At 37.0% G+C, this 14,020-nt stretch overlaps 1 protein-coding gene across 7 annotated transcripts in view; it reads right to left on the bottom strand.

The window, feature by feature from the left end:
• Window positions 1-1,903: 1,903 nt before the first annotated feature.
• FASTKD1 (FAST kinase domains 1) overlaps window positions 1,904-14,020 on the bottom strand; it is a 42,137-nt gene continuing 30,020 nt past the window's right edge. For 6 of the 7 annotated variants that reach the window (XM_010602846.3, XM_010602848.3, XM_010602850.3 and 3 more), the window contains 6 exons: window positions 13,002-13,130; window positions 12,074-12,205; window positions 10,620-10,733; window positions 4,969-5,107; window positions 4,229-4,343; window positions 1,904-3,732 (listed from right to left, as the gene is read on the bottom strand). In XM_010602846.3, coding sequence (XP_010601148.1) covers window positions 3,637-3,732; window positions 4,229-4,343; window positions 4,969-5,107; window positions 10,620-10,733; window positions 12,074-12,205; window positions 13,002-13,130 — 725 coding nt within the window. In that variant the 3' untranslated portion in view covers window positions 1,904-3,636. The remainder of the gene's footprint in view (window positions 3,733-4,228; window positions 4,344-4,968; window positions 5,108-10,619; window positions 10,734-12,073; window positions 12,206-13,001; window positions 13,131-14,020) is intronic. The other variant, XM_010602849.3, reaches the window with a different exon arrangement.

The raw sequence follows: 14,020 nt of genomic DNA, 5'->3' as shown, positions 1-14,020 counted from the left end.
ACCTGTGTGTCGTACTGTGGTAGCTTGTGTGTTGCTATGCCACTGATATTTCAAATACCAGTGGACAGGTTTCAGCAGAGATTCCAGACTAAGACAGACTAGGAAGGAAGGCCTAGCAATCCATTTCTGAAAATTAGCCAGTGAAAAGCTTATGGATCACAACACAATATTGCCTGATACGGTATTGGAAGATTAGCCCCCTTGGTTGGAAGGCACTAAACAACAGCTGAAACAATGGATTCAAACATACCAATGATAATGAAGATGGCACAGGACCGGGCAACATTTCATTCTGTTACACAAAAGGTCACCATGAGTCAGAACTGACTTGACAGCAACTTAACAATCAGTTAAGCCTAAACCAAATTTCAGTGAAGCAACTTACATGCAAGACACATTTTAAGGCTATACTTAGGGTTGAAGGTACTCTGGCTACCAACTTATTTTGGAACAGTATGAATTTAGAGGGTCACATAAAACCAAAACAAACCCATTGCCATTGAGTCAATTCCAACTCATAGCAACCCTATAGGACAGATTAGAACTGTGCCATAGAGTTTCCAAGGAGTGCCTGGTGGATTCAAACTGCCAACCTTTGGTTAGCAGCCGTGGCACTTAACCACTGTGCCACCAGGGTTTCCTTTAGAGGGTTAAGGAGATGGCTAATTCCCTCCACCTCCACTAGGTGGCCTGACAGTAGTTACAATATGGCTTTCTGTTGAGCACAAATAAATTATTACTGGAGGAAGGGTTAGAGTTGAAGGGTCTGTGGTTGGAATGGGGTTATGGCAACAGGCTTCATGCACTGTCACACAACAGGCCCCTAGTAACTCTTTTGAATAAATGTAAGACAGAAAATTGTTAGCAAGTATAGCATCAGACAGGTCAAGATTGGTCCACTTCTTCTCCCACTTTCTCTTGAGCCCACTCCAGTCAAGCTTTCGCACCTACCATTTCACCAAAACTACTCTTTTCAAGGTAACTAATGGTTTTCATGTTACTAAATCTAATGGACATTTCCCAGTCCTCATCTTACCTGACCTATCAGCAGCATCTGATATAACTACTCACCTCCTCCTCCTTGGAATGTTTTCTTCATTCAGCTTCTAGGATACTACTTTCTCTGATCTTTTCTTCTACCTCATTTGCCACTCCTAATCAGACTCCTTTGCTGGTTCCTCCTTTTCTTGATTCCTTAATGTTGGAGTGCCCCAGACCTCAATGCTCAGAATTCTTCTCTAGTCCCACTCTTGTCTAATCACACCTTAATGATTCCATCTAGTCTCCGGGCATTAAATACTGCTGAGAGCTTTCAGATTTACATCTGGAGCCTGGACCTCTCCTCTGACCTCCAAACTCATTTACTGAATTGTCTATTTGATATCTTCACCTATATATTAATAAATAAATAAACCACTGCCGTCAAGTCGATTCTGACTCATAGCGACTTTACAGGACAGAGTAGAACTGCCCCATAGGGTTTCCAAGCAGCAGCTGGTGGATTCGAACTGTCGAACCGGTTAGCAACTGAGCTGTTAACCACTACGCCACGAGGGCATATATTTAAAAGGCATCACAAACATGTCTAAAACCAAATTTGTGATCCTCCCTGGCCATCTTCCCATAGACTTCCCATCTCAGTTAATGACAATGACATTCTTTTAGTTGCTCAGGACAAAAACTCAGACTCATCCTTTTCTTTCTCTCATACCTCATACCCAATATGTGAGCAAATTCTGTTGCCTCTACCTTGGAAACTCTATGAAGTCAGTTCTACTCTGTCCTAGAGGGTCGCTATGAGTCGGAATCGACTCAATGGCACTGGGTTGGGTGGGTCTACCTTCAAAATACATCTAAAAATCTGACCACTTCTTATTACCTCTACTGGAACTATTCTGTCCAAGCCACCATTCATTTCTTTTTTTTTTTTTAAATTGTGCTTTGAGTGAAAGTTTACAAATCAAGTCAGTCTCTCATACAAAAATTTATATACACCTTGCTCTCCCCCTACTGAGACAGTACACTCCTTCTCTCTACCCTGTATTCCCTGTGTCCATTCAGCCAGCTTCCGTCCCCCTCTGCCTTCTCATCTCCCCTCCAGACAGAAGTTGCCCACATAGTCTTATGTGTCTACTTGAGTCAAGAATCTCACTCCTCACCAGTATCATTCTCTATCTTATAGTCCAGTCCAATCACTGCTTGAAGAGTTGGCTTTAGGAATGGTTCCAGTCTTGGACTAAGAGAAGGTCACTGTCATGGATTGAATTATGTCCCCCCAAAAATGTGTGTATCCAATTGGATAGGCCATGATTCCCAGTAGTCTGTGGTTATCCTCCATCTTGTGGTTGTAATTTTATGTTAAAGAGGATTAGGGTGGGATTGTAATACCACCCTTACCCAGGTCACATCCCTGATCCATTGTAAAGGGAGTTTCCCCAGGGTGTGGCCTGCACTACCTTTTATCTCTCAAGAGATAAAAAGGAAAGGGAAGTGAGCAGAGTTGGGGACCTCATACCACCAGGAAAGCAGCACCAGGAGCAGAGCACGTCCTTTGGACCCAGGGTCCCTGCACCTGAGAAGCTCCTTGACCATGGGAAGATTGAGAACAAGGGCCTTCCTCCAGAGCCGACAGAGAGAGAAAGCTTTCCCCTGGAGCTGACACCTTGAATTTGAACTTTTAGCCTACTTTACTGGAGGAAATAAACTTCTCTTTGTTAAAGCCATCGACTTGTGGTATCTCTGTTATAGCAGCACTAGATGACTAAGACAGTCACCATTCATTTCTTGACTGGATTACTGGAATAATGAGTTTCTCTGCTTACATAACTGCCCACTGCAATCTTTTCTCATCTCAACAGAGCAGCCAGAGTAAGCTGGTTAAATTGTGAGTTCTTATCATTCCTTTGCTCAAAATCCTCCAAAGGCTTCCTATCTCAAGGACGGCCATGAGATCCTATATATTTTGACTGTTATCTCTCTTACCTTTTCTTCTAATACATTCTCCACATCTTCTCCTCTGAACACTTGTTCTGCTCCAGCTATAGTGGATTCCTTGTTACTCTCAAACACTCCAGGCATATTCTAACCTCAAGATCTTTGCACCTACTGTTTTTTCTGCCTTGAATACTCTACCCCCATATGGCCTCACCTCCTTAAGTCTTTACTCCAATACCTCCTCAGTGAGCTTTTCCCAGACAACCTTATTTAAAATCACACACCCCATAATATTCCTATCCCCTGTTCTGGATTTTTCTCCATTGAACTTAACATCGTATAAAATATTTTATTCTTTTTCTTTTTTTTGTCTGACCACACACAGAAAATATGCTGTATGCACTGCTATACCCCCAGCGCATAAGCCAGTTTCTGGCACATAGTATGCACTCAAAGAATGAATGGTAAACTATTTAAGATTCTTAAAAACTACATGTCTTTTATACTAAGAATGTTAAACAATTTTCCAACTAGAGAGTAGAAAAAGTACTTCATTTTAAAATGTCTGTTTATTTTAAGAGGTATTCAACTGGCCTTGAAATCAGTTAATTCTACACTATTTTTTAATTGGGTCAGATCACATCATTAAAATAAGTCCAAATGTGACAAATGATGATTACTAATTTTAAACAAAAACTACAATTATGATTTGCCTTCTCCAAATATACGTTCTCTCAGGTAGTCCATCTGAGCATCCTTTGTCGATAGTGCCATTGAGTTCCATTCAAAATGTGGAATCTATAAAATAATAATGCACTTTGAGTAAAAGTTTTAAAGCAACAAAAACAAAAAACACTGGGGAAGACTTACAAGTACTAGTGAGCAAAGCCGCTGGAACCCTATGAAATTAGTTCGCATAGTTTAGTCTTTGAATCCTATTTGGAAGCCAAATGGGTTATCCTTCCTGATACTGCCCCAAGGACATTTTCTGCCTCACAGTACTTTCATCCTTCTATTTCTATAAGACCACCAATGGACATTTTTTCCTATGTACACTTCTACCTTCGGGCACTAGCCTTTTCCTCTTAGAACTCCATTTCTCTCCGTAATGCGTCCCTCTCTAGGAAGGGAGGTCAGCAGATCTCCTAGGGGCCATAAAGGATAGGAAATGATAATTTTTATTTTTTGTTGAAAAACAAAAAAGGAAATCTGGAACTTTCATATTAAAGGGAAGCACATATATAGTCAGTGACTTTTTTTTTTAAAGAGGCTGAATTACATGAATATTCCATACCTGAATTACATGATAGCCCAAAATTTCCAAGTGTCGTTTTTTCATGGCAGATACTCCCTTTAAATGAGGGATGTTTCTACAAAAAGCTCTTGAATACAAAAACTCCAAAGCAATCCTACATAAAACAAAAATATTTACTTCCAAAATGAAAATAAGATACCAAATAATTAAAAACCTTACAGGAACTAACAGAAGCCACATGAATATAAATGAGTATGCAAGATATTTTTTACATAAGAAATTAGTAATTGATGACAATTAAACCTATTCATAGAATTTATACCAAATTATAGTAAATACCTCCATGCTTTTAACCATTTCTTTGTCCAACATATATTTATTATGCCCCTACTGTATGTAAGCCACTATGAGGGACATAAAGATATAGTGATATAATTAAAATCTAACAGAGAATATATAAGTACTAATTGTAATGCAGTGTAGAAAATGGCTAAGAACTATTAGAAAAGTAGAGAGGTATGGGAGCTCAAAAAAAGATACTATTTACTTCCAACTGAGGGACAACTAAAAAGGTCAGCACTTTAGTTTGATTGCTAGGCTTTGGAAATGAAGGAAGGACATTGCAGGCAGAAGGCACAGGAAAAAGAAAGGTATAGAGGTAGAATGTTTGACACACATGAGGAGCAGATTCTACTAATCAATGCTCGATAACTGAGTTCATTAAATTACACCAAATTTAACATTTAGATAACAAAATCTAAAGTTAAGAAATAAGTTACCTTTCAGATCCTGGTGGCAGCCTTGATCCATCTATTTGGGTATTTGATTTCCAGTGCACCTCTGGCACTTTTCCCGAAATTATATTATGGTTTCCGTAAGGAAGAGGCTTTTTTCTTTTATCTAAGACACACTCAAAATCTATAAGAAAGTATAGAAATCAACGGCATGAATAAGGTAAAAGTTTAAGATATATATAAAAAATAAGTAGAACCCCTGAAACTACTGCCCTATTTAAAACTTAAACCAAAAATATCCCCGAAGTCTTTTTAAAACCAAACAATAGTTTAGCTTAACTAGTAAAAAATGTCTGCCTTGAACATTATGCTCTTTTAAGGACTATCTGTACGGGATCAAAGTGACAACAGCAACTGGAAAGATTAGATAGAAACTTTAGGAGGCAGAGAGTTTAGGTTAATAGGGAAGGAACAACTTAAAAGGCGGGTGAGAATGGTTGCACAACTCAAAGAATATAATTAATGTCATTGAATTGTACGTGTAGAAACGGTTGAATTGGTGTATGTTTTGCTGTGTACATTCTCAACAATAAAATAAAAGTAAATAAATATATATATATTTAAGAAAGAATTGTGTACCTCTCAAATTATCTATTTTATAAGATCTAGTCCAATGGAGCCTCTCCTTGAAAATCCATCAATAAAAATCAACCAGAAAGTATTACTAAATTCTATATTTAGCATTGTACTAGGCCAAATCATATTAAAGAGTTTTATTTTAACCCCCTTAAGTCTCTTGGTCACCTATGGAGGAAGCTACACCAACTCATGAACATTAGTAAAGACAAAGATTCAAGCATTTATCCTACCTTTCCTGTATGAACTGTACATAACTAAATAGTTGATATGCAAAAGTTCTTTTAGACAAATTCCAGCTAATAAATGCAGAAGGAATGACAGATCCAGAATACCACTACTTTGCCACCCTTAATGAACGACAGAATTAGGCAATGAATGATCGTTAATGGCTGCTAAAATCAGAAGGTAAAAAGCTAAAGGGGGAACTTTAAAACAGATAAATCGGCTGACAACACACAAACCCACTCATCAATCTTAACATAATAACATAATAAAAACAAAAGACAACCAGCACTGTATGTTTCCTGATATGATCCAATAAGAAGTGCAAAACAAACAGGAAGTAGTCTGGCCAAAAAAAATCTAACCTGAATCTGATCAAGTCTTTAGATCTAACTACTGGTTTACAGGAAAAACAGATGCAGGAACATGTTAAATGACACCACAGGGTTGAATTCTGAAAAGTCTAGAATGTGAAGAAGAAAAAAAAAAAAACTACGTTTTTTCAATAAATATAGGAAGAAAAATGAAAGGAAAAACTTAAAAAGACAAATTAACCAAATGCAATGTTTGAATCATAACTCAAACTATAAAATAAAACATATAAAAGACAATGGAAGACATCTAAATATCAACCAGTTGTGTGATACTAATAAATTACCAGTAATAGTTGTAGGTGTGAAAATGATGGTATTATGGTTACATTTTTAGAAAGTTATCCTTATCTTTTAGGTGTATGTGCTAAAATGATATGTTGTCTAGGATTTATTTGAAAAGAACCAGGTAAGACTCTGGTGAGTGGGTGTTGATAACTGTTGATGTTGGATGGTGGTTCATTATACTATTCACTCTACTTTTGTGTATGTTTGAAGTTTTTCCATAATATTTAAAAAATATTTAAACCAAGGAAGTATTTAAACCAAGAAAAAAAAAATGAAAAAAGAAACAGTGAATGAAAAGGAGAGAGTAGGTTTAATTATGTACTTTTTACACATAGGGAAACTGGGGCACTAAAGCATCTTCAAGTTATTATGAAATATAATACATAGTTCTCTTATTAAGAGAATGAATTCTGGAGCTAGAATACTTAGGTTCAAATCTCGGCTCTGCCGTTTGCCAGTCATATAACCTTGGACAAGCAATAGCGTCTCTGAGCCTCAGTTTCCACATCTATAAAGTGGAATAATTTACATACTTCGTAGGAATGTAATAAACAAGCTTATTACATGTAAGCGCTCAAACAGTGTATAACACATAATAAGCAATATATATATACCAACTGCTGTCAAGTCAGTTCAGACTCACGGTGACCCCATGTGTGTCAAAAGTAGAACTGTGCTCCATAGGTTTTCAATTGCTGATTTTTCAGAAGTAAATCACCTTTCTTCTGAGGCACCTCTAGGTGGCACAATCTAGGCACTTCCAGGTGGACTCAAATCTCCAACCTTTCCTTAGTAGCCAAGTACGTTAACCCTTCTGCACCACCCACAGACTCCAAGCAATATGCAGATGCACACTATTGTTGTTAAATGAAATTGCAGCTGCAGTGCTTGACAAATGCACATACCAGCAAAACACCTCAATGACTAATTAATCACAGCATACTCATTCAGTGAAATACTATACAGTCACTAAAAATTATGTGTATCTGTTGGCATGGAAAAATATTCGAGGTATTTTAAAATACATATAAACAAAGAAAATTACACTGTAGAATGAGCCCATTTTGGTTTTTTAAGAGAGTCCGTTAGAAATAGAAAAATAGACACCAAAAGTAAGCTGTGGTTATATCGTGAGTAATTTTTCTTTTTGATTGTCTAATTTTTCTGCTTTTTCTACAGCCAGGTATCATGTGATTTTTTTTAACGAGTTTTTTTTCCTTAAGTTCCATAAGCAGTATTTCCAACCCATACCTGTTAATCCTACTATGTACTGGCTTAACAATAAAATATTACCAACTGAATCTTATTTTTAACGATTTGTATCCATTTAAAAAAAAAATAAGCCTTTTGACAACAGGAGGTACAAATATGAATTAGAAATACAAAGGGCGTGGGATATAATAATCCCAGCTTCAGTACCAGCTACGTCTGTGACTTTGGAACAAGTTATTATCTGTCATTTTTTTCTTCTTTTTACTTTCCTTTATTTCCCAAATGTTCTACAATGGGTATGTACTATTTCTAGTGTGAAAGAAACTTTAACAAAACAAAGAATGAAATGAGATAATAGGAATAAAGACCAGACCACAGTGCTTGTCCCAAAGTTGGTGCACTATAATTCCAAATTGTTTTAAAATCCTCTGTGATATGGGATTGCAGATCATTTTTGTTTTCTTTTTATATTTTAATGTATTACCTCCTGTGAGCATGAGTTTTACAATAAACAGGAGTATATCTTCTTTTAAAAAAAAAAATAACCTTCTGGCAGAGACTACAAGCTGTCCCCCAATACCTATTCTTCCCCTCATTTTTAAAAACAGAATCCCTAAATCATAGCAGGGTATATGGTCACCCAGAAACAAAAACACATTTTCTAAACTCTCTTGCAGTCAGGCATGGTCATACGACTACAACAAAAACCCACTGCTAACAGCCGATTCTGACTCATAGCGACCCTATAGCACAGAGTAGAAAACTGCCCCACAGGGTTTCCAAGGCTGTAATCTTTACGGAAGCAGACTGCCACATCTTCTCCCTCGGAGTGGCTGGTGGGTTCCAACCACTGATCTTTCAGTTAGCTGCCAAACGCTTAACCATTCACTGCGCCACCAGGGCTCCTTGGCCATATGACTAATGGGATACAATTAAAAAGGGTCTGTGCAACTTCGGGGAACTGTATGTAAAGAGATACCCCTTCTCCTTCCTTCCCTTCCATCTTTTGCTTGGATTATAGATGAGTTGGCTGAAGATGGGGCCATTCTGGACCATGAAGCAGAAGCTCATATTGAGAAAGATTATAAAAAAGAAACTATCCTGGGTCTTGAATGTTTGTGATGTTGGCATTTTAGCCCTGGACTACTTCTGTGTATGGGGGGAAAAAAAAAACTCTTAATTTGTAAAAAGTCCCTATAATTTGTGAATTTTTGTCACTTACAGGCAAATCTAATCCTGGCTAATAAAAACAAACAACTGAGAGTATGTGACAACCTGGTTCATCCTCTTGACAAGTGCAGAAATCACACACACACCATCACCTCTGTCTGAACTTCTTCAAAAGGCAGCCCACTGATTTCATTTTTTAACAAGTCTTCCAGAAAACTCTCCTTGTATGGAATTAAAATCTGCTTCCTTTAATTTTTACCATTTTTTATCCCTGAGAAAGATATCTATTTCTTCTCCCACATGACAATCCTTAAAACATTTTAAGTTATGTTCCCCCAAGAGTTCTGTTTTTCAGACTAAACACTCAGTTTTTCTTCTAAATAAAATGTACTGAGCACTTACTACGTTCCAAGAGTAGTGCTAAATGCTTAACATGCAATACCTCAGTTTATCCTATTAAGCAGGTGTTATTATCCTCATTTTACAGATAAAGAAAATAATAAGGTTCAGAGGTCTAGGAACTTGCTCAAGGACTGAAATCTGTGCAGTCCCAGTCTTCTCTAGAACATGATTTTTAGATCCTTCACCATCTTAACTGCCCTTTCTTTCTGGACCATAACTGTCACTGATGTGCCCAAAATACAGTAGAATTACCATCTTCTTACTATTATTAACATAGTTTAAATGTGTACTCAATTTTTGGCAACTATTTACACTGTTAGTTTATATCAAGCTTAAACCAAAAACCCACTGCCCTCGAGTTGATTCCTATACTCCATAGGGTTTTCAAGGTTGTAAATCTTTATGGAAGCAGACGGCTGCATCTTTCTCCCAGGGAGCCGAGGGGTTTCAAACTGCTGACCTTTCAGTTAGCAGCTGATCACTTTACCCAACACGCCACTAGGACTCCCTGTATCAAGCTTAGCCCCCCCAAAAAAACGCAGTGCCGTCGAGTCGATTCCGACTCATAGCAACCCTATAGGACAGAGTAGAACTGCCCCATAGAGTTTCCCAGGAGTGCCCGGAGGATTCAAACTGCCGACCCTTTGGTTAGCAGCCATAGCACTTAACCACTACGCCACCAGGGTTTCCATAACAAGCTTACAATCCTTAAAAATGTCCTGTGCACATGCAGATGTTTTCTAAGTCTAAATTAGAAAGCTTATGTTAATCCTCTTAAAATTTCATCGTTAGTTTAAGGCCATCTCTTGAATTTAGCAAGACCTTTTTGAATTTTATACTGCCATCCAACATATCAGCTAGCCCACCAGCTTTGCCATCCACAATTAAATAAGCATGCCTTCTACAACGAGACCACTGAGAACATGGTCAAGCAGGTTATGGTCCAGCACAATATCTTTGGAAATCTCTCTTCAGGTTAATAACCTAACTTCACCTTTTAGAAGAACTTGAGATAAAACTTGAGAATGAAACTGAGTAAGTCACTTCTCTGACTTTAGCACACTGACTAGAGAGGACAGAATATTTAGAAGACCCAGAAATCTGCAGTGAATCTAAAACTGGGTTTTACTTAGAACTGGTGAAAGGCTGACTTAAAAAAAAAATTTTGTTTTTTTTCTAACGAACAGCAAAATGCTTATAATTATCAAAGCTGGGAGATGGAAATCGGAGGGTTCATCGTACTGTTTTTTCTACTTTTGTCTGTCTGGAAATTTACATGATAACTTGAAAAATAATTTTAAAAAAAAATCAACTTCTATTTTAAGTTCCAAAGATGATTCTATTCAAGTTAGTTTAGTCTTCTGAAAGTACCTAATAACTTAAATGACTTACCTATCATGTAGTAATAAGGTGTAAGAACCAAGGCTTTTACACAATTGATTCCTCCTAGTACCTCTGCTAGCATTTTATACATCTGCTGTTGTACTCCATTCATGCTGCCAATATCTTTACGAGAATAAGAACAATTCATTGAAAATAAGTTAATCAAGGTTTAGAATAAAAATCATCCCAATTTACAAACTGAAAATTAAAGACTAATATTTCCAACAATCCAGATTTCATGAAGAGTAACTTCTCAAATTGTTTTGACCACCGAGTTAAAAATTAATTCTCGTATTACTTTTGAAATCTCATTAAAATAAATAAGACCCTCATGTAACATACGTAATGACACTAAATTCAATAAACCCTGGTGGCGTAGCGGTTAAGTGCTACGGTTGCTAACCAAAGGGTCGGCAGTTCAAATCCACCAGGCGCTCCTTGAAAACTCTATGGGGCAGTTCTACTCTGTCCTATAGGGTTGCTATGAGTTGGAATTGACTCGACGGCACTGGGTTTGGTTTTTGGTTTTTTGGATCAAAAGAGGTTTAGTGTCCTAAAAAATTTTTATAACACAAATCTTATTTACAAAATGGTTCCATTAAACTAAGTCATGGCACTCCAGGGAACTCAGGTGTCTTATACAGGTTTAACAATAATAATGGATTACTACAGGACAAAAAACCAAGTTTGGCCTTTTGTGTCTGGCTTCTGATAAAACTCAAGCAATTAAGACACTCTTTGTCTTTCTAAAATAACCAGGCAAGTAGGGGCTACATAGGCCCCACATTTGGTGAACTTATTTCTGGAAGGGAGGGGACATGATAAATCCAATCATGCATATTCATTGAGTCATGTATATTTATAGATTCATACATATTTATTTCAGTCCCAATCACTAGGGACCCTGGCCCTTGAAGCTTTCTCTTTTGGGCTTCCTGGTTTGGTGAGAACATTCATGCATGGGAGAGGGTGCTTTCTGTCCCTGGGGACAGTGGAAGCCTCCTGCCAGGACCTCTTCTAGACCTTGCCTGATGTGTTTCCCACTGTATCCTTTCTGCTTATAATAAATGGGTTCTATAAGTATAGGTAGTCTCTGTGAGTTTTGTGCGTCATTCTAGCAAATTATCAAACCCACCAGGGATACTAAAAGCCAGCAAGGCCTGGCATCTACCTATTTGGCAGCTGATTACAAGGACAGAGTCTTTAGCATGTGAGGAACCGGCCTTGGGTGGCAGGTTAACAGAAAAGGGCTGTGTAGGTAATTCTGTAAAGCTCTATCACTGGTTGGTTAGGGTAACAGAGAAAATACCACGTGAGTATCAGAGATGGAGAAGTGGGAAAGTGGGGACGTGAATTATCTTTGAATTTGAGGAACTGGCCTTCTGTCAATTTTTATTTACATAACCACCTACTCATTTACTTTATAATTAAACTCTACCATCTGGCCAAAAGACAACTCAAACCTTTATTATAGTGTTGTTGACAGAAACGGTCATGAAACCAGGGAATCTGAAACTCAGGGCATTCCAAGCAGACTGCTCTATTTAACTCCATAAGACGTAAGTGGACCCTCTTAGTTAGAGGTGAAGGTAAAACTGAAATTAAAAAGAAAATGTTAATGGATTTTGAATATTAGACCTAGAAAAGATAATCCATGTTTTCACACTCCATGTATACCCACTATTGGCTGAACATTTTATTCTCATAAAATCATTTCATTTACACACACATCCACTTTGTATTTAAAAATTATTACATTTAGTGGCATGATTGGGCCAACTCCTATATCATTTCATTAATTATGAATGTTAAAGCTACATTTTTAAAAAATACTACCATTTTTTCAATGACCTAATAGTCCATGTTTAGGAATCTATCTGAAGGAACAAAGACGAGGTCACTGATTTATGTGTAACATTTATTAGAAATGACCTACAAGATAATACATTTTGTCACATTCATATAATGGTATATTATGTACCCAATAAAAAAAAGACATCAAAAATATTTAATGACATGGAAGATTGTTCATAAAATAGTCAGATTTTAAAGAACAGCATGTAAGAATGAACATATAAATAATCCAAATTTTGCTTTAAATACTCTTAGATACATATAAGTTACACATAAGAGTAGAAGAGACAGAACAGAAAGATATACTCCAAAACATCGAAAGTGTTATTCTCTCTTGGGTGGTAATATTAGGATGAATTTTTTATTTTCTATTTTATACTTTTCTGTATTTTCCAAATTTTCTACAAAAAGCATAAAATACTTTTATAAATAGAAAAAAAGACCCTATTAGTATTTAAATGCTTCAGTATAGGTAGCACGAAAACTTGGATATAAAGTACAAGTGATAATTGAATAAATTAAAATGTAGATACATACATTCAAGTTGAGAATCCAATTTGGATAAGAATTTGATGTTAAAAATTGTCTTCAGCAGATCTTCTGGAAAACACCCCAGGGTGGCCAGAGAGAAACTAAGAAACACTAATTTGAAAGGATCCAATATGCCTAAAACAAGATCAGATTTTTTTTTTTTAATTATATCACACACCTCACATATACATAAACACACACTTTATTCAGGTAAAATCAGGTTTTAAAAAAATGATATAAACACAGCCTTGACAAAACTAATCTATGACGTTACAAGTCAGAATATTGGTTAAGTGGTTGCTTTTGGGTGGGGTAGAGTAGTGACTGAAAACATGACTAGGAGCGAAGGGTAATGTCTCTTGGTCTGGGTACTGATTCCCTGGGTGAATTCCGTTTATATAAATTCCAACTATACACTTAGGAAATGTGAACGTTTCTGTTACTATTACACCAGTAAAAAGTGATTTAAAATTGCCTTGAAAAGAGAAAGGGTTCAAAACAAAGGACAGAGATATATATAGAAAGGAGAAGTGATCCCATCTCCATACCTTGGTGATACTAATAGTACTCAGCAGGTGTTGAGCACCATACTAAGCACTTTACATACATGAACTCATTTATACCTCATTTCAGTACATAATAGGAACGATTGCTATCTCTGTTTTATAAATGAGTGTACTGAAGCACAGAGAAGTTAAACAACTTGCCCAAGGTAACATGGTAAGTGGCAGGTGGGATTTAAGCCACAGAGTTCAGCCGTAGAGCTTGAACTTCTACACCATGCTGCATTCTGGGGATCTCAGATCTCCAGGCTAAGTGTGCACATATATGAGGTCCAGGTCTTGGCCTACCCACTCTTCCCTTGCCTGTCACCCAGCAGTATGGTAGATGTCCCACAGTATAAGGCTTGAGGTTATTTACCTTATTTGAAAAAGACATTTCTGATGAGGGGAAGAGAGTCACCTAAAACATCTTAGCAGCAATATTCTTACAAAGAATATATAACATTAAATCTTTACTTTTGG

The sequence above is a fragment of the Loxodonta africana genome, chromosome 6, assembly GCF_030014295.1.
Source record: "Loxodonta africana isolate mLoxAfr1 chromosome 6, mLoxAfr1.hap2, whole genome shotgun sequence".
NCBI classification, from domain to species: domain Eukaryota; kingdom Metazoa; phylum Chordata; class Mammalia; order Proboscidea; family Elephantidae; genus Loxodonta; species Loxodonta africana.
The sequence above is the reverse complement of the archived record's forward strand: the minus strand, read 5'-3'. Positions and strand labels throughout refer to the sequence as shown.